At 49.4% G+C, this 20,503-nt stretch overlaps 1 protein-coding gene across 17 annotated transcripts in view; it reads left to right on the forward strand.

Annotated features, from left to right (window-relative positions):
• Positions 1-11,482, forward strand: part of KMT2C (lysine methyltransferase 2C) — a 289,703-nt gene extending 278,221 nt beyond the window's left edge. For 8 of the 17 annotated variants that reach the window (XM_067041769.1, XM_067041778.1, XM_067041770.1 and 5 more), the window contains 7 exons: positions 16-152; positions 958-1,100; positions 1,337-1,505; positions 5,305-5,421; positions 5,773-5,846; positions 6,181-6,289; positions 11,320-11,482. In XM_067041769.1, coding sequence (XP_066897870.1) covers positions 16-152; positions 958-1,100; positions 1,337-1,505; positions 5,305-5,421; positions 5,773-5,846; positions 6,181-6,289; positions 11,320-11,457 — 887 coding nt within the window. In that variant the 3' untranslated portion in view covers positions 11,458-11,482. Of the gene's footprint in view, positions 1-15; positions 153-957; positions 1,101-1,336; positions 1,506-5,304; positions 5,422-5,772; positions 5,847-6,180; positions 6,290-7,965; positions 9,966-11,319 lie in introns of those variants that run through there. The other 9 variants (XM_059074147.2, XM_067041774.1, XM_067041782.1 and 6 more) reach the window with 5 other exon arrangements.
• The last annotated feature ends 9,021 nt before the right edge of the window (positions 11,483-20,503 follow it).

Consider the following 20,503-nt stretch of genomic DNA (forward strand, 5'->3'; position numbering starts at 1 on the left):
TTTGTCCATACGTAGGTGTTTGGGATAAGATTTTGGAGCCTGTGGCATGTGTGAGGAAAGAGTCGGAGATGCTGCAGCTCTTCCCAGCCTACCTAAAAGGGGAGGATCTCTTCGGCTTGACCGTCTCTGCGGTGGCGCGGATCGCGGAATCAGTGAGTGCCGGGGCCGAGGCCGGAGAGCCCACCCCCTGTCGCACGACGCACCTTACTTAACACGGGGCTGTCACTCTCACAACACTTCAAGGTAGTGGTTTTGTCGGGGGTGAACTCCTGTCGCTCTGAAAGAAAACGAGACATCGGTGAGTCGTAGGTGTGTCCGTGCTCACTCGGTGAGGTAGCTCACCAGGCCCAGCACCCAGCGTTAATGGCTGCTTCCCTGCCCGGGGCCCAGGGCGGGGCATCGGAGCGCAGCTGGGTTTCAGGAGCCCTTACTGCCTGGTGCCTGCTTGTTACAGGCACGTGTGCCAGTGAGCCTGCACGCAGCGCTTTTGGAAAACCGCATGATTATAAGGGGGTGTTTTCAAGAAAAAAGTCACTGATGGGTTTTCTTCGGGGAAGCAGCGGACACCCCGAAAGCCACTTGAGTACTGTTCCCAGTTGCTTCCTTTGGTGGAGCCCTGCCTAAATGATATGCATCTGTCATGTCTCCAGAGGACAGGGCCCACAAGAGACATGTTCTAGAAAAGACCTTTAACACGAATGGTTTTAGGAGTTAAGCTTAAGTTACTGGCTGTGCTCCCAGGCCCCCGAGGGTGGCAGGCGCGTCGCGCGTAGTCAGGTTCTGAGCGCAGGCGGCTTCTGCTAACGTGGCTCGAAAGAGCCTCTTGTTACCAACAGTTTGAACATGTTGACAAGTGATTTTCATGGAATTCAAGTTGGGCCATCCCTTGGCCGGCTCAAGGTTGCCTGTAGTCTTGATCAGGTGAGTTAATTTTTCGTTTATTTTGCTTCTTTCCAGCTCCCTGGGGTTGAGGCATGTGAAAACTACACCTTCCGATACGGCCGGAACCCTCTCATGGAGCTGCCCCTGGCCGTCAACCCCACAGGCTGTGCCCGCTCTGAACCTAAAATGAGTGCCCATGTCAAGAGGTTTGTGTTAAGGTATTTTGTTTTAACTTCACATAGTACAGCCCAGGGTTTCCAGGCCTCGTAGGGGTTTTCTGCGCTCGATCTGTCTGCTGCTTACAAACCCTGCTGCCTCTGGCTGTGTCTGTGTGGCCGCGCCAGCTAGGCGGCTTTCCCCGTGCGCGCTGTCAGTGAGAACCTGAGCCAGCCGGGCCCCTCAGAGGTGTCTCCGCTCTCCCTTTGTGTCCCCGTCGGCGCGCCGTCGCCCGCAGGCCTCACACCCTGAACAGCACCAGTGCCTCCAAGTCGTTTCAGAGCACGGTCACCGGGGAGCTGAGCGCGCCGTACAGCAAGCAGTTCGTGCACTCCAAGTCGTCCCAGTACCGCAAGATGAAAACCGAGTGGAAGTCCAACGTGTACCTGGCCCGCTCTCGGATTCAGGCGAGTGGGGCTTGGCTTCTGGGAGGCGGGGAGGTGGGCTGGGAGTGTGCTGGCGCCCGGCCCCTGAGACAGGAGACTGCGGGCCGCAGGGCGAGGAACTCCGTCAGCCCGGGGCGCCGGCCGCGCGGATGCTTTACTCCCTCGCGTGGCAGGACGGCTTCTGGACGGCCTCTCTGTGCGCCTTGACGGGAGCCCACGGGGCGCTGTACCTGCCACACGCGGGGTCTGTGGCGCGCTCGCTAGGGCTCTTTCAAGGCGCTTGTGAAAAATACAAACGAAAATAGTTTCAAGAGGTGCCCGGTTTCAGAAGGCTTCTCTTCGTGAAGTCGTCGTGTAGTTTCTGATGGATAGATGGTGGAACACCTTACAGGTAAAGCCATCTCCAGGCTAAGCATGTAAATTCTCACCTGTGGTCGCACTTCGGAGGCCCAGGATGGAGGTACAAGCTCTCGCACTGCCAGCGTCCTCCGTCTCGAAGGCCGATCACCCTCCAGGCTCTTCGTATCGCTGAGCAGTGTCACCATCTACCAATGGAGTGTGTTGGCCTCATCACACCAGGCCCAGGGCGTCATCAGTTTCTGCCGCCTTTCTTCCTCCTCCCTGAAGAGTTCCCTCAGTCCCCTGCCACCTCTGCCCCGTTCTACCCACCCATCTCACCTGCAGGCACCGGTGCAGGCCTGCCTGGCCCCCCCCGTCCCGTCCCGTCCCCTCCCCTCAGGAGCCAGGGTGGTCCCTTCAGGTATAAACCTGATCTACACATTGTCTGTATTCATCGACGTTCTTCTTTCTGTAGAGACTTGGAGGATCTTCTCTTGATTCTTGATACTTCGAATTTTTACCAAAGTGGGCCTGGGTTGGTTCGGGTCATTTTTATTTATTGCTTTCCCCACTGATGAGCCCTTTCGGCCTGAAGCAGCGTGGCCGTCAGCCTGAGAAATGTTTTTGTATTAATTATTTTGCAGATTCCTACCTCTGTTCCTCTCTGTACACAAATATTAGATCCCTGAGACCCGGGATCTCACAGTGTGGACCCCAGACCATCAGCAATGGCGTCACCAGGCATTTGCGGGCCTGGGGTCCCCAGCCTTACTGAGCCCGGCCCCGGGGTGGGGCCCGCGGTGCTTCCGGTGCCCTCGGAGGAGGCTTCTGTCTCACGTCTAGCCTCCTGCTCTGGCCTTGTTTCTGGGTTCCTTGTCCTCATTCTGAGCTACTTCTACTTTATCTGCTGTCTGTGCTCTCTGCTCTCGGTCTTTTAATCTGATACCTTGTGTTCATCTCACGAATGCAGGGTCTTTCTGGTCTTTTCGCTGTTGCCTCAGAAATGGAGCCTCAAAAGGTTCCACTTGTGGCAGTGGCGTCTCCCTCCTCCGCTCAGTTACTTCCCCGTTTAAAATGTTCCCAGACAGCGTGTTCACTCCGACCATTCCTGGTCTTCAGTCTTGGTTTTGCTCCCTTACGTCGTGTTACGGGTTTCTTAACTACCTGCGTTCAGTCTGTCACCTTTAACACGGAGCGTTTTTGAGAGTTTTTGATGTTTGGTCACCATTTTTCTTCCTCCATCCTGTCCACCTCCCTTCCATCCACCTCCCAGGTAATCATGTTAATGACCCAGTAAGTGTCCTGTGTCTTTTCCCTGCTACTATCTTAACACTACCTACACGTCTGTGTGCATATGGAAAAGTGGGGTTGTCTTCTCTACACTTTTCTGCATCTTCCTTTTCTTGCTAATATTTACACCCCTCTGGAACAACTGAGGTAGCTCTAATTCATTCTCTTTAATGGCTCTGTGATGTTCCGTGATGTTGATGAACTGTAATTAATGAAACCATTCCACTATTGATGAGCCTGTATTTTTTTTTTTTTTTTTTTTCTTTTTTTTTTTGTGGTACGCGGGCCTCTCACTGCTGTGGCCTCTCCCGCTGCGGAGCACGGGCTCCGGACGCGCAGGCTCAGCGGCCACGGCTCACGGGCCCAGCCGCTCCGCGGCACGTGGGATCTTCCCGGACCGGGGCACGAACCCGCGTCCCCCACATCGGCAGGCGGACTCTCAACCACTGCGCCACCAGGGAAGCCCCAAGCCTGTATTTTGTTTACAGTTTTTTCCCACAACAAACCGTGTTGCCATCAATATCTTGTACAAACATCCCCATGTATTGGTAACTTCACTTCACTGGTATGTAGGCCCCAAAGTGAGATTACTGTGTTAGCAGTGCATGTACTTTTCATTTTAGCAGACGGTGCCTGTTTTCTAAGAAGGCTCTAATTGCCCACTTCTTCCTGCAGTGGCAGCGTTACCACCCTTTTGTATTTTTGCCGGCCTGTTAAGCGTAGACCGACAGTGTCACCTCAGTTGCAACTTTTCGTGTTTGCCATTTGGGTCTGCTTTTCTGTGAACTGCATTTGTCCGTTTTGCAGTTTATAAGAACTTGTACTATTAGGCAAAGGATGTTTTGTAGGGGAAAAGACCTACCAGAAAGTATGGTATGTTTTTTCCTGTAAGAGTTTTAATTTTTATATAGTCAAACGTATAATTTTTCTGTAGCTTCTATTCTTGGTTAAGACCGTAGGTTGCGTATGTACTTTCTTAGGTTTTTTTTTTTCCCAGGAATTTTATTCTTTATGTTTAAGACAAATTTATTTTTTTCCCATTGAATAACCAGTTGTGGAAGCACCATTTAGTATTGGGTTGGCCAAAAAGTCCGTTGGGGTTTTTCTGTAAGATTTGTGGAAAAACCCAAACGACCTTTTTGGCCAACCTAATAATGTATATAACGCATCCATGTTAAACTGCATTTTAGCGCTGCCAGACTACTGCACGTTACATTGTCACGCGTGCCTCTGGGTCTGTTTGGATTCTCTGTTCATTTCCACTGACCTTCTTGTCTCTTATACCAAACTGTATGCATCTCCATACAGATTCTTCTTGTGTGTTCTAGTTTGTTCAGCTCTGAGTCTCATCTGGAATTGAACAGATAAATTGCATAAATTGCATTAATTCAATTCACATACCAAAATTTCTAACAACAGCGCAGCCTGTACTGTGTGCTCCCCGGCGGTGCTTGGTGAGGGCTGTGTCTGGTGGGGACCTGGTCAGTTTTAGCTGAGGATGCAGAAACTCAAATGATCATAACTCCTTAGAGTTAGCCCTGTTTCTGTTCTGTAAGCTTATTGTTATGTCAGGTCCTTTTAGAAATGGTGGGATAAAATACATAGCAGAAGTCACTAGCCTGTTGAGTTGGTGGGACCTGGGAGTGACAGTTACACACGAGATAAGATAGCCAGATAGAAGAAGTGCTTAGCCAGTCAGCAGCGTCACTTTGTAAAAAAATGCCCTGAGAGTTTAGTGTCAAAAAGATACAAAAAACAAGGGCTTCCCTGGGGGCGCAGTGGTTGAGAATCCACCTGCCGATGCAGGGGACGCGGGTTTGTGCCCCGGTCCGGGAAGATCCCACGTGCCGCGGAGCGGCTGGGCCCGTGAGCCGTGGCCGCTGAGCCTGCGCGTCCGGAGCCTGTGCTCCGCAACGGGAGAGGCCACAGCAGTGAGAGGCCCGCGTACCACAAAAAAACAAAAAGATACAAAAACAAGGTAGTGATATCATAGTTTTAGGTGAGAAGATTGTCCAATGTTCAGGGTTCAGGTGAGAGTGTGGTCAGTGAGAAGGTCAGGTGAGTTCAGGTGGGGTCTTCAGTGTGGCTTCCTCCGTGACCCGAGGGTCGTACCTTTGTGCGAGAGAGGCTGCAGGCCAGTTGCCCATGGAAGCCAAGTGGTTCTGAGGTGTGTACACGTGCGTTTCCTCAGGGGCTGGGCCTGTACGCCGCTCGGGACATCGAGAAGCACACCATGGTCATCGAGTACATTGGGACCATCATCCGGAACGAAGTCGCCAACAGAAAGGAGAAGCTTTACGAGTCCCAGGTGAGCGCGGCACCCCTCCTGGGCCGTCCGACAGCTGCGGCGTGGGCCGGATCGGACCGTCATGCTGCTGGAAGTGCGGTGTCGAACAGAGCCACGTCTGGATATTTTTGTATCTTCCTCCTGTTTTTTTCCGTCGGTCTTACTGTCTGCGACGATGTGGCTGGATTGATGCGCCTGGCTTCACGGGCCACCTGCCAATGTGTTGGTTCCGTTCACAGCTTGTAGACATCACCTGATGGGCTGGCCTGTTGTCCCCGCGAGTGTGACCAGGGTGCGTGTCGGCGCACGTCCGGCTTTGCCCCCTCACGTGGACGGGAACGCAGAGGGCGTTCTGACCTCTTTCTCTTTCAGAACCGAGGCGTGTACATGTTCCGCATGGACAACGACCACGTGATCGACGCCACGCTCACGGGAGGGCCTGCGAGGTGAGGGGGGGGATCTGAGCGGGAGGCACGATGGGTCCGTGCGGTCACTGTGGCCTCTCAGTCATGGAGAGAATTTTTATTTAAAATTGTATGTTCGGGACTTCCCTGGCGGTCCAGTGGTTAAGATTCCCCACTGTCACTGCCAGGGCTCCAGGTTCAGACCCTGGTCGGGGAACTAAGATCCCACAAGCCGTGCAGCCAAAAAGGAAAAAAAAGTGTGTATATTCTATTAATGGACAGATAGGAATGTCATTAGAGAAAGTTTTCCCTGTGAGCTTTTTAAAGCTTCTTCCAAAGTCTTATAGTAAGTAGTTTCTGAAACGGCGGCTTGCAGGTACATCAACCACTCGTGCGCCCCTAACTGCGTGGCCGAGGTGGTGACTTTCGAGCGAGGACACAAGATCATCATCAGCTCCAGCCGGAGGATCCAGAAGGGAGAAGAGGTAAGTGCAGGGCCGCACCGTGCAGCCCCCTCGCCGCGGGCGGCCCTCGCGTCCTCGTCCTCTGTGCGCGTCATCTGCTCAGCGGCTTGTAGCCCTTCGCTGCTAGCAAGGCCCTCCTCCTGGAAGGTCAGCCTCGGCCACCCTGCAGATCTCGGTCCGCCGGTCTTTGTCCTGCAGATCCCACGTCCCCACGTCGCTCATGTGAACGGGCTCCTCTCAGCCCCCACGCTGTCCGCTTGGCTCAGTGACCCTCTCTTTAAAATGCCGCCCGTCGCCGAGCTCATGGCCGAGAATATCACGGGATCGGCGCCTCGTGGCCCCCGGGGTCATCGTGGCTCACGTGAGGTCACCCTGAGGCTGTAGGCGGCAGATCTGGGGGTGCCCCGGGGGTCCCCGTGGCTCCTCTCACACTCAGGGCCAGTACAGGCTTACAGGCTTTTCTGCCAACAGATTCTCAGGCGGCTTGGCGGTCTCGTTAGGTGTTCCTTCCCTTGCCCCGCGGATTACTTTGGCCCCGCACATCGCCTGTTCGGATTGTTATTGGTCTTGATCGCCTTGTTTACGTTTCCTGGCTTTGTCACAATCGTGACGAGCACGCGTTTCGCGGTGCGCTCTGTGCCTGGAATCGGGGTGTCCTGGGAAGCGGCTGCCACGCGGTGCGCGTTCTGTGGGGAACCTCCCCTGTTCAGGGAGGGAGGCGCCTGAGGCTCTTTTCTGGGTTTGAGCCGCCAGCGCTACGTGAACAGAGCTGTGAGATTATACTTGTAGTTTTGGGTCATCTTCTTGGAATGTGCTTTTTTAAAATCAAGAATTGACCCGAGGCCTATTTTGCACATCTCACCGACTTGAGTAAATTAGAGAAGGTACGTGAGGACCCCAGGGTGGTGTCACGGCGTGGGGACAGATGGAGGCTCGGCAGCCCCACGCCCTGCTCGCGCCCCTCCGAGGGGGCTGCGTAAGCCCTGCAGCCTGTGCTCCGCCTTCCGTACAAGGAGAAACCATTCCTCACGGAGCTCCTGTGGGAACTCAGTAAATACCACCGGTGTGTTCCCTTCGGGTGTAGAAGGCAAGTCTTTGCAAATACTGTCCCGGGGTATTGGAATCAGAGGGGCCTTGGCCACGTCGGGCTTCTCAGGGGTCAGGGTCCCGGGCTGAGGCTCACACCGTCGGGATCACGCAGGCCCCGCCCACCCTGACGGCAGGGTTGATCTGAGATGTTAACGGTAATGCGGTTGCGCCCAAATGGAGCAGCGTCTTTTAAATATTCTTGTGCGTGAGGAAGGATGGAGGAGGAGGATGTTCGCAGGCCCTAGAGTGGTTCATCTCTGCCCATCGCGTTGCCGTGTCCGGCAAGAAGGGGGCCGGGCGTGGGGGGCTCGTCCCACCCAGGGCGGCGGGCCCGGCGCCGTGGTGCGCAGTGCGGAAACGCAGCGGCCGCCCTCGCCGCCTCCGGCTTGGCCCCGGAAGAGCGCCTCCCGCTTGCCTCGGGCCCCGCGGGGTCCCCGGAAGAGCGCGGCCAGCGGGCTCCGCGACTTCCTTTTGAGGTTCCCCCCCCGCCGAGTCACTCCCGCGGCCCCTCGACGCGTCGGGGCTTCCTTTGATGCCGTCCGTGTGGGCGCCGGCGTGCGCAGCAGGCAGGGGAGGCCTCTCTCACGCTGTGTCTTTGCCGTGGGCAGCTTTGCTATGACTATAAGTTTGACTTCGAGGACGACCAGCACAAGATCCCCTGTCACTGCGGCGCCGTGAACTGCCGGAAGTGGATGAACTGACGCTTTCCCCGCTGTCTCAGAGGGCGGCTCGGCCCTAGGAAGGAGCGATTCAACACAGCATTTGAATTTCGCAGACGGGAAGATGCTTTCGTTTTCTGTTTTGTGACTTTTTGGAAACTAGCTTCTGGGAGTCCTGATTTCCTCCGTGCTTTAGGCTAGAGGAGCACCAGGAGAAAGCCGACCGAAGCAACTTGCCTGGAGTTGCCGAGGTCAAAGAATTACAGAATGGTCCAGCACTTTTTTTTTTTCTTTCTCTTTTCTTTCTTTTTTCTTTTTGAGGGTGGGTTTTGTTTCGTTATGCTTCTTTAGTCTCACTAAGGAGAAACTTTTACCGGGGCAAGAGCCGATGGCCGCCCTGCCTCGCGCCAGGGCAGAGGCCTTCCTGTGAATGTAAGACTGAAATCACCAGCGAAAGGGAGACGTCCAAAGTGCTGGCCACCGCCTTATCTGAAAAAGGGGCAGGCCCTCTAATTTAAAAGTTTTTAAATAAAGTAGACACCACTGAACAAGGAATGTACTGAATGACTTCCTTAGGGATAGAGCTAAGGGATAATAACTTGCACTAAAATACATTTAAATACTTGATTCCATGAGTCAGTTTATTGTAGTTTTTGATTTCTGTAAAATAAGAGAAACTTTTTGTATTTATTATTGAATAAGTGAATGAAGCTATTTTTAAATAAAAGTTAGAAGAAAGCCAAGCTGCTGCTGTTACCTGCAAAACTAACAAACCCTGTTACTTTGTACAAATATGTAAATATTTTGAGAAAAAATACAGTATAAAAATAGTTATTGACCAAATGCTACCAGGCTCTGCAGCAGCTCGGGTGCTTATAAAATGTTCATAGGGATGTTACAATATAATTTTGTTATTAAATATGCCATTATAATTATGTAATAACCAAAATTTCAACCTAGAGTGTTTGGGGTTTTTTGGAAACTACGGTCTGTTAGTACTTAATTGTTTTATACACCTTACTTCTCATAGAACAGAGTGTATGCTATGGCGACAACTTTTATAGCCGTTTTGGTAATTTAAACTGATTTTTTCATATTATATTGTTGCATCCCTACTTCTTCAGTCAGGTTTTTTTGTGCTTACAATTTGTGATAACTGTGAATAACTGCTTAAAAATACCCCCAAATGGAGGCTGAATTTTTTCTTCAGCAAAAGTAGTTTTGATTAGAACTTTGTTTCAAGCCACAGAGAATCATGTAAACATACTAGGATCATGTAGCAGGAACTCTAATCTAACTCTCTAGTCTTCTATTTAACACAAAAATTTGAAAAAGGAAAAAAAAAAAATAGAGAGACGTGACCATGCTTTTGCAGCTGCAGGACCCCGGCAGTAGGGTTTGGGAAGATGTAATTTTCAACTGTGTTTGTATGAACAGTTTGTTTACATTTCTTTAATTAAAAAAACACACTGTTTTGTGTTTGCTTGTAGAAACTTAATCAGCATTTTGAACCAGGTTAGCTTTTTATTTTGTACTTAAAGTTCTGGTACTGACACTTCACAGGCTAAGTATAAAATGAAGTTTTTGTGTGCACAACTCCAGTGGACTGTAAGCTGTTGGTATATTCAGTGATGCAGTTCTGAACCTGTAATGTATATGGCATGATGTATTTTTATCTTACAGAATAAATCAATTGTATATATTTTTCTCTTGATAAATAGCTGTATGAAATTTGTTTCTTGAATATTTTTCTTCTCTTGTACAATACTCTGACATCCCACCAGTATTTGTCCTATACCGGGTTTTCGTTTTGTTTTCTGTTCTGTACAATAGTATCTAATGTTGGCAAAAATCGAATTTTTTGAAGTATACAGAGTGTTATGGGTTTTGGAATTTGTGGACACAGATTTAGAAGATCACCATTTACAAATAAAATATTTTACATCTATAAAATGCTGCCTGAGTCTCTGTTGGCGTTCTGATCACAGCTTGGAAGCTGACGAGCACTTGAACTTCACCGACAGCCTGGCCCAGCCTTTCAGAGTGACGGGCGTGTGGACGCGATCAACCGGGGTCTCTCCCTTTTCAGATGAAAAGTTTAGATGTCAGTTCTAAGGGGGCTGCTAGGGACGGAAAGTGCTCAGAATCCCATTCAATTCCCTACAACAGCTTGTGCTTCAGGAAGAGCCTGAAACAGCTTCTGCGCTGCGTGATTTTACAGAAGGTCTCCAAGCCCCCATCATCTGACCGGTTCTTTTAAATGCCCGTCTGAAGCGCCTCCCGTCTGTGAAGCCGTCCACCTGGACGGGGCTGGACACGGTCACGTCTGTGCCAGGCTGTAAAGCTCTTACCCAGGGCGGCCTTTCCTTGGACCTCACGCTCGATTTCTCACCGTCGGACACACGAGGAAGGAAGCTTCCAGGCGTCGCCGCGCCAAGGCTCAGACGGGTGAGCCGGGTGCCTCCGGCTGCCACCTCTGCTGACCTGGATGGATCCGGCCTCCCAGGGAGAGGGCCTCGGGCGGGGGCCAAGGAGAAGCGGCGCCGTGAGTCCGCAGGAGGAGGTGGCGTCGCGCGAAGCGTCTGTCGCACCAAAGCCCGGTGACGGGCGGCTGTCTCTGCGGGGCCAGCCGGTGCCTCAGACCCCAGGCGCCCCTTGCAGTGGGCCCTGGGGTGACACTGGGGGCAGGAGCAGCCCCGGCCCCGTGGCCCCAGCTGTCAGCTGCCGCCGTTCCCTTGTTCTCTGACCACACACTCAGCTCAGCTGCTCAGCGCTTGGAAGGACCAGAACGTGACTCGGGTCCCTGCGTCGCTCAGCTTGGAACCCGATGGGGACACAGCACAGAGACGGGTGTGAGCTGGAGATGGAGGAGGGAGGTGGGTGGGCATCCGGAGAGGCCGCCCTGAGCAGTGAGGACTCGGGGCTGGCGGGACCCGTCCTGTTCCTGCCACGACGTCTGGACCGGCACACGGCTCACCCGTGGTTCCTCGGGGTTCTCGAAACTTCCGTGATCTTCTGGCATGAGCCCCCGGTCTCCTCGGCGGGAAGGGGGAAGAGCCCCTTCTCGCTGCCGTCGTGTCCCCCACTTCCGGCTCTCGGGGGTCGCTGTCACCCTGGCGTGTCCACCCGAGCTGCCGGAGGCGGCGGGGGTCTCGCTGGGCTGCGTCTCGTCTCCCAGGAGGGTGTGGCGTTTGCCGCGCCGACGCTGCCGAGGCCTCCGGGGTCAGGTTCGGGGCTCTTCGCTGCGGCCCAGACCCCCCGGGGCAGGCTTCCGATTGGGCTTCTGACGTTCTCGCCCTGCAGGCCGGGGTTCGCATGTTTGAAGACCTCTTTCTGGCCCCAGAAGTTCTTTTAACCCGGTTCTTACCGCAGCCACTGAGGTGGGAAGAGTGTCTCCCCTGTGTTTCTTTGGCCACGACCGTCACCTGCTTTGCTCCGTGAAAGTCCCCGCAGGCGCGGCACCCGCTGGCCCTCTGCTCCCCCAATCCCCACCCCTCCGCCGCTGGCCTCTGTCCTCGGCCGGCCTGCCTGCCCTCTGCAGCCCCATCCAAACCCCCCCGCCCCCCACGCGGTGACAGCTTCCCAAGCATCTGCCTCCTTCACTCCAAGCCCAGGGACCCCTGGTCGGCAGCCCTGTCGCTCTTAATTACAGCAGCTTCTCCTGTGACCCGAAAAGCTACACTTCCAAGACTCGGTGTTTAGCTTCTTCCCCAGAGCTGGTCAGCCAAGATTCCTAACCCTGGAGGTGGCCCCCGGGGGCACCGACAGGCACCATCTAGCTGCCCCCTGGGGCTTCACCCCGCAGCCTGGCCCGAGGCCCCTTCGCCTGCAGGAAAAACCGACCTGCCGCCCCCTGCCCCAGACACGTGTTCAGGCCTCCGTGCGGTCCGCCTAGACCGCCCCCCCCAGGAAGCCCTCCCCGCCCTCGTGCCCCACCCCGTGAGCGCCGCGTACGCGTACACGTAGAGCTTTAGTTTTTTTTACTTGACAGTCTCAACAGCTGAAATCAGTCTTTGAGGGCAGACTGGCACTTGCAGCCCAAAGGAGAAGAAAGAAGAGCAGGTGTGTGGGTTCCTCACCTCTCCCTCCCCCGCCCCAGCTTCCACTGGGGCTCAGCTGACACCCCCGGAACAGCTGCAGCATGCTCGCTGCCCCCAGCAGCCCCTCCATCCCAGAGAGGGGCTTCCAGCTCCCGGAACCCAGCTGACAGAGGAACAGAGACGGTCAGTTTCTGAAATGAAGTGATACATTACTCTTGACGGTATCGATTAATACCTGTGTAAAAATCTTCGACGTTTTGTAACGAGAATCCCCTTATTTTTATTTAATAAAAAATGTTTGTATTGGAATAATGCAATCAATGTCAGACCTAGAGATCGTGTAGCTCAGTGGTTTTCAATATTTTTAAGCAACAGAATGTTTACAAAATTATTTAGACCTTTACTCAAAGGTCTATTATTTGCACGTGGTGGAAACTCAAAACGTACCGGAAAGCACATAGTAAAAGCTAGGTCTCCTCTATGCCGTGTCTCTCAGCCAATTTCCCCACCCACTGGAAACCACTGCTGTTGTTTTCCTGCAGATCCATCCAGAAATATTTTATGCGTATTCAAGCACATTCACCCCCACCCACACAACACATGTATAAAATGTCCATGTTTATCCTTAAAAACAACAACCAAAAAAACAAAACTAGAAGATGTTTAGGTAGTTTATAATTTTTCCTCATGAATAATGCTGTGATGGACATCTACAGGTATGTACCTCAAGTAAACTGCATTATAGCAATTTACTGGACTTTTAAATAAATGTTTTATTGGGGGATAATTTCAGATTTACAGAAAAGTTGCAAAGATAATACGGAGAGTTCCCAAATACCCCTTGTCCCGTCTCCCCTAATGTTAATATTTTATAGAACATTCTTTTTGTCAAAACGAAGAGATTAACCTTGGTGCGTTCCTATTAACTACATACATTTTCAGATTTCACCAGTGTTTTCAGTCACGTCCTTTTTCTGTTCCAGGACCCCATCCAGGCCACCACACTGCATTCGGTCACCGTGTCTCTTTGGTCCCCTCTGGTGTCAGTGTCTCAGGTTGGCCTAGCTTTTCATGACCTTGACAGTTCTGATTTGACTGTGTCTTTCCTCATGATGTTCAAGTTCTCTTTTAAAACTTTCAGCACATTTTTATAAGAGCTATTTTTAATAACCGTTGTCTGCTAATTCTATCATCTCTTTCATTTCTGGGTCTCTTTAGTTAACTGATTGTTCTTTTTTCTCCTGCTGACACAGGTCGCGTTTTCTTGCCTTTCCCACGTCTAGTCATTTTTGCTGGACTCCAGAGTCTGCGCTTTCACGCTGAAGGCTGGACGGTGTTGTGTTCTCATTCTGGCGGCGGTTAAGCCGCTTGAGCGTCGGTCCCTCCTTTTGAAGCTGCTCTCCAAGCGTTCTTAGGAAGGGTCTTAACTAGGCCTCCCTGCTGAGGCCTGGCCCTTTGGGGGAACGTACGGATGCCCTTGTTACTCAGCGCCGTGCCTTGGCTGCTGTGATCTCTGGAAGTGGTTCAGTTCATAGCTTCCCAGGACTCGTTCTTTCCTTAGAACGTGTTCTTGGCTCAGCCTCATGGGGTCATGATGGCCTGTGGACAGTGTGGCCAGACCCAAAACAGAGACCCTTTCTCCGTGTGCTCCCTCCGGCCCTACGTTCTGTGCTGCACGTTCTGGCCACGTGAGCCTCCCTGAGCTGTTTGTTCTCCGTCTCAGTTCAGGGCGGAAAGCTGGGGTGAGGCGAGGCTCACCTTGTTCTCTGGATACTGTCCTGCAGTCCTGTGATCCCATGTTTGAAAAGAGTTGTATTCTGTATTTTCCCCCACTTTTCTAGTTGTTTACCCCAGGAGGACAAGCGCAGACCCCACAGATGTAGTAATTTTCTCATTTCTTTTTGATCAAATTTTTTCCCTCTCATCAAATTCTGTTTTCTTTAAAGGCATTATTTACCGTATTTCCTCACCCCTGCTGTGTTCCTTTTATCCTTCATTTCTGAAATTATTTCTTTTAATTTCAGATTTTTGCTTGAGTTCTATCATTTGTGAGTTTTCAAATTCTGCTTTATGTTGTCATTTCACACGACTTACGCCTTCTAGTTTGTTTTGAACGAGTGTTACACTTTTGATTGGTTCTGGGAGCCTGTCTTCCTGGTGTGCTTTCATGCTTTCTTCCCCACGTCACCTCAGCTTTTTCCCCTACTTGATGCAGTGGTCATGGGACCGGGGCTGCAAGTGCCAAGACTGTCACCAGGGATGTGTTCTAACCGTGCTTTTTGTTTTTGTTTTATCCTTTACGTCAGAATCCCTAAGGGCCTGAAGGGACAGGATGTGCCTTCACCCCATCTGGCAAAACGGGGGCTGACAGTGAACGCAGCTCTCCTGCCCGGGGCTGCTGGGCCCCCGGGTGGCCGTGCCCGCTCCGAGTGGGAGTGGACTCGGGGGCAAGGACTTCCCAGACCCGCGTCGCTCCCTGCAGCGCAGGCCGGCTCGGTGACCGAACCGAACGTCCGCCCCTTCCAAAGGCGGGAAGAGTTTGGGTATGAATGGAAACGAGGAAAAACAGCGGCCGAGGGTAGAGGAACGAATCAACGGTTACGTGATGGGAATCTGATGTTTCGTTAGCACCTGGAGAGACTGTACCGGATGCCTCGGGGGGGGAAGCCATGCATGGCTGGGGCCCCTCCTGATTTTGGAACCTGACTGGACCGAATAGAAGCCTGCAAACCCGAGTGGCCTCGCCCTGGGAGGTTCTCGTACGACAGGACGACGGACTGCACGGTTCCTAAGGACTGACGGGTCCAGCAACGTGCCAGTGCCTTTTGGCTTCTCTGGTTGTTTGGCCCCTGGCGATCCACGTTCGAAGACCGGGGGGTAAACGGCGCTACTGTGATGCACAGTCGACGCATTTGGGGTCTTCGTCCCCGTTTCCGGCCGACATCTCCGAAGGCCCTTGGAATGACGCGGGTGATGAGAACGGCAAAGGCGTCTCGTGTCGCGCGCGCGTGCACAGCGTGGTAGCGGCCGCCGCCTCCGCGGCCAAGCCTGAGCTTTCCTTTTTCGCCGTTGGACCTCTCCTGCACAGTTTTTATTCTACTCCCAGCAGCTTCTCCCCAGTCTGGGGCCCTGACCTGGAAGGAAGCCCTGGCGGGAAGCTTCCAGAGTTCAGAGGCAGTGGGGTGCGTGGGCCGCGGCACGGCTCCCGGCTTAGCGGCTGCTCGCAAGGCTCACCACCGTGTTTCCAGCTGACACCTGTGTCCGGATGCGCCAGCTGCCCTGTCGCCGCTTCCTTCTGGTCTCTGTCGCGCGCGTGGCAGTAACACACAGGGCTCACAGCTATAGCTGTTAGTTTGTTTCCCTACCCACTTCAGAGGCTGGGAGGCTACCTCGTCACCTCGTTAGCCTGAAAACGTCATCCTCGGGTCTTCTTCGGTTCGGCCGTGTAGCTGCTCTAACTGTACGCGGCTATCGACTGGGGGAACGTCCGAAAGCTGTGCTGCAACAGCTTCTCTACCGTCTCCTCGGAGCCCACATCAGTCTTTTCGCCATTTTAATGGGTGTGAAGTGGTAGCTGATTGTGGCTTTACTTTGCATTTCCCCGATAACTGTGACATTTAACACCTTTTCACAGGCTGAGCCATTTTCTACATCTTTGGTGAAGCATCTATTCAAGTATTTTGTCCATTTTGAAAATTGGTTTAAATTAATTGAATTTTAAGCACTTTATACACTCTGGGTACTAGTCTGTGGTTTACCTTTTTGTTTTCTCAGTGGTGTCTTGAGCAGAAGCTTTTAATGTTGCTGAAATCCACTTCGTTCATCTTTGGCGACTACTTCTTCCGATGAGTAATCTTTGCCTCCCCTAAAGTTATGAAGGTATTCTTCGTTTTCCTCTAAAATCTGTATAGTTTTCTTTTTTCTGTTTAGATCTGTGACCATCTTGAAGTAATTTTTGTGTATGGTATAAGGTAGGGGTCAAGGTTCATTTTTGTCCATAGGGATATGAAATTCTTCCAGCACCATTTGTTGTAAAGATTATTTTTCCCCAGTGGGTTTTGGTTCCTTTGTTGAAAATCAATTGCCCATACATGTGTGGGTCTATTTTTGTTCCACCAATCAATTCTTTATCTCTAAGTCATTATTACAGTCCCTCTTGAATTCCTGCATGTGCTCCAACTTTATTCTTTACAAAATTACTTTGGCCACTCTTAGTCCTATGTGTTTCCATATAAATCTAAATTTGAAAATTAGACTGTCACCTTCTACAGAAAGTCTACTGGGATTTTGATGGAGTATAGTATTAAATCTGTAGGTCAAATTGTAGAGAATTAACATCTTAACAATATTGAGTTTTCTGATTCATGAATATAGCATAGTTCATCTATTTAGGTTTTCTTTAATTTCTCTCGGCAATGTTTTGTATTTCTCATTACACAAATCTTAAAATTAAGTTTTCATATTTTTGATGCTGTTGTAAATTGCAATTACAATCCCATTATTTTTTATTCTGAACTGTTTGTTGCTACTATATAGAGGTACAGTTCATTTTTATTATTATTTTTTAATAAGTTTGTGGGGTCTTTTTATTTTTATTTAGTGGGCCTCACGGCTTGTGAGAATTAGTTCCCCAATCAGGAATCGGACCCGGGCCCTTGGCAGTGAGAGAGTCCCAACCACTGAACCGCCAGGGAATTCCCACAATTCATTTTTATGTTGACCTTTTATCTTGTGATCCTGATAAACTCCTTTACTCTGTCTAGTAGTAGTTTTGAAAATCCCCTGTGATTTTCTACACACTTGGTCGTAGTCTGCAGATCGACAGTTTTACTTCTTCCTTTCCAATGTACATGCCTTTTATTGCTTTTTCTTGCCTGTAGCAGCGGCTAAGGCTTTCACTACAAATGTTGAATGTAAGTGGTAGGTATGGGCATCCTTACCTTGTTCCTAAACCAGTTTTTTGGGGGGGGGGTTGTTTTTTGTTTTTTGTTTTTTTTGCGGTACGTGGGCCTCTCACTGTCGCGGCCTCTCCCGTTGCGGAGCACAGGCTCCGGACGCGCAGGCTCAGCGGCCATGGCTCACGGGCCCAGCCGCTCCGCGGCACGTGGGATCCTCCCGGACCGGGGCACGAACCCGTGTCCCCTGCATCGGCAGGCGGACTCCCAACCACTGCGCCACCAGGGAAGCCCTGTTTGTTTTTTTTAATGATACTACCTGTAGTTCTCCATAGATGCCCTTTACCAGGTTGAGGAATTTTCCTTCCGTTCCTAGTTTGCTGAGTTTTTACTGTTAATGGGTATTGAATTCTGATTTTCCTGCAAGATCCTAAGCCTGTTCTCTTGTATTATTAAATCACAATTAACAATGATTCTCTAATCTTAAAGCAGCTTTGCTTTAACAAGTGGGATAAAACCCACTTGTTCATAATGTACCATCCTTCTTACGTATACTGGATGTGATTTGCCAATATTTTGTAAGGGAATTTAAATTCTATATTCATGAAGGATACTGGCCTATGATTTCCTGGTGTACTGCTTTTAAGATGAATAGTTAAGGCTTGTTCATAACGTCAAAATTTCATAGAAGTTTTCCAGAAAAGGTTGTGTATTATTGACACAATTTTTTCCTCCAGTGTTTGATAAAATTCATCAGTGAAACCATCTGTACCTGGAGTTTTCTTTGTGGAAAGGTTTTTAAACTACAAATTCAATTTATTTAACAGGTGTAGGGACAGTCAGGGTATCTATTTCTTCTTCAAAGGAATTGGGGAATTTGTTTCTTTCAAGGAATTCATTTCATTTAAGATATCAAATTTATTGGCAGAAATGTGGTTCATCATAAGCCCTTACTCATAAAATAGTTTATTTTTTACAGCAATTTTAGGTTCACGGCAGAATCCAGCAAGAACTGTAGAGCACACAGCTTCCCCACCGACACCCCTGCGCCAGGGCAGGGTCTTTGTTAGAGCTTGTTAACCTGCCCTGACACGTCACCGTCACCCGAAGCCCACAGCTGACATGATCGGTTCATTCTTGGTTTGGTGCCTTCTGTGGGTTTTAACTGCCATTACGGTATCGCATGCGGGAGGGTCACCGCCTGCAGAATCCTCTGTGCTCTGCCCATTCACCTTGCTCCCCCGACCCTACCACTGGCAACCAGTAGTATTTTACTGTCTCCGTGGTTTTCCTTTTGCCAGAATGTCACAGGGTTGGAAAAATACAGTACGTAGATTTTTCAGGCGGCTTCTTGCTGAGTAATACACATTTAAGATTTGTCCATGTTTTTTTGTGTGGGGCTTGATAGCTCATTTCTTTTCAGCACTAAATATTCCATTGTCTAGGTGCACCACAGTTTATTTATCCGTTCACCTGCTGAAGGACACCTGAGTTGCTTCCAAGTTTTGGCAATTACAGATAAAGCTGCTGTAGACATTTGTGTGTAGGTTTTTGATCATACGATGAGTATATTTAGTTTTGCAAGAAACTGCCAAACTATCTTCCAAAGTGGCTGCACCCTGTTTTGTTCTCACCAGCAGTGATGAGAGTTCCTGTTGCTTATCTTTTTTAACATCTGTAGAATCTCTAGTGAAGTCACCACTCTCACTACGGGTGCTGGTAATTTCTTTCTTTTTTTTTTTTTTTTGACTAGAGTTTTAACAGTTTTATTAATATTCTTGATCCAGCTTTTGGTTTCATTAATTTTTTATTTTCTCTTTCATTCATTTCCATCCTAATATTTAATATTTCCTCTGCTTCTCTGCTCTTCTAACTTGCTCTTCTTTTCCTACTTTAAAGTGGAAGCTTGTCATTGATTTTAAACTTCTATTCTTTTCTAATACAGCTTAGTTTGTAAAGTTTCCAAGTACTGAGTTAGCTACATCCTACAGTCTTTGATATGTTCTGTTTTCATCTTCAGGCAACTGAAAATAGCCTTTTGATTTCATCTTTGACCCACAGAGTATTGGGAAGTAAGTTCTCGGTTGATTTTCAAATATTTCAAGATTTTCCAGGTATTTTTTTATTGACTGATTGATTGCCGTGGCTCGTGGGATCTCAGTTCCCCAACCAGGGGTTGAACCCGTGCCCTCAGCAGTGAAAGCGCAGAGTCCTAACCACTGAACCGCCAGGGAGTTCCCCCAGGTATCTTATTATTGATTTCTATTACTGTTATTCTTGACTGCTAATATAATTTGCATGAGTTGAATTTGTATAAGTCTGTATAAAAAGTTTATTGAGATTTCTTTAATATCCTGGAACATGATCTCTGTTGGTAAATATTTCATGGGTACTTGAAAAGAATGAGTATTCTATGTCAAGTTGGTTAGTAGTACTGTTCAAGTTTTCGATATCCTACTGTTTCATCCACTTGTTTGATGATGTATGTTGATATTTTGAAGTTGTGTTATTACGTATATAAATGCTAGAGATTATTTCCTCTAATGAATTGACACCTTTATCATTATGAAACAACCCTCTTTATTCCCAGGAATATTCCTGGCTCTGAAACCTCCTTGGTCTGATATTAATATAGCCACTCTAGGTGTCTTCCAGTTGCTGTTCAACAGGCATATACATATTTTCCCATCCTTTCCTTTTTAATTCACTTGTGTCATCATCTTCAAAGTGAGTTTCTGATAGGCAGCATATAGTTGGATCTTGCATTTTTATCCAATCTAACCATCTCTGTCTTCTAACTGGGGGCACTTAGACCCAGTTACAAAAAAAAAAATTATTTTTCATTGAGGTATAGTTGATGTACAATGTTATATAAGGTTCAGGTGTACAACATAGTGATTCACAATTTTTAAAGGTTATACTCCATTTACAGTTATTATAAAATATTGGCTCTATTCCATGTGCTGTACAATATATCCTTGTAGCTTATTTTATACATAGTAGTTTGTACCTCTTAACCCCCTAACCCTGTCTTGCCCCTCCCCACCCCCTTCCCTCTCCCCACTGGTAACCACTAGTTTGTTCTCTGTATCTGTGAGTCTGTTTCTTTTTTGTTATATTCACTAGTTTATTTTTTAGATTCCACATATAAGTGATATCAGAGTATTTGTCTTTCTCTGACTTATTTCATTTAGCATAATACCCTCCAGGTACCTCCATATTGTTACCAGGGGCAAAATTTCATTCTTTTTTGTGGCTGAGTAGTATTCCATTGTGGGTGTGTAACTGTGTGTGTGTGTGTACACACATCTTTATCCATTCACCTGCTGGTGGACACTTAGGTTGTGTGCATATCTTGACTGTGGTATATAATGCTGCTATGAACATTGGGGTGCATGTACTTTTTCGAATTAGTGTCTTTTCTTCTTCAGATACATACCTAGGAGTGGGACTGCTGGATCATATGGCAACTCTGTTTTTAGTTTTTGGGGGAAGATCCATACTGTTTACCATAGTGGCTGCACCAACTTGTGTCCTTACCAACAGCATACA

Source organism: Kogia breviceps, chromosome 9 (genome assembly GCF_026419965.1).
Source record: "Kogia breviceps isolate mKogBre1 chromosome 9, mKogBre1 haplotype 1, whole genome shotgun sequence".
In the NCBI taxonomy this organism is placed as follows: Eukaryota; Metazoa; Chordata; class Mammalia; order Artiodactyla; family Physeteridae; genus Kogia; species Kogia breviceps.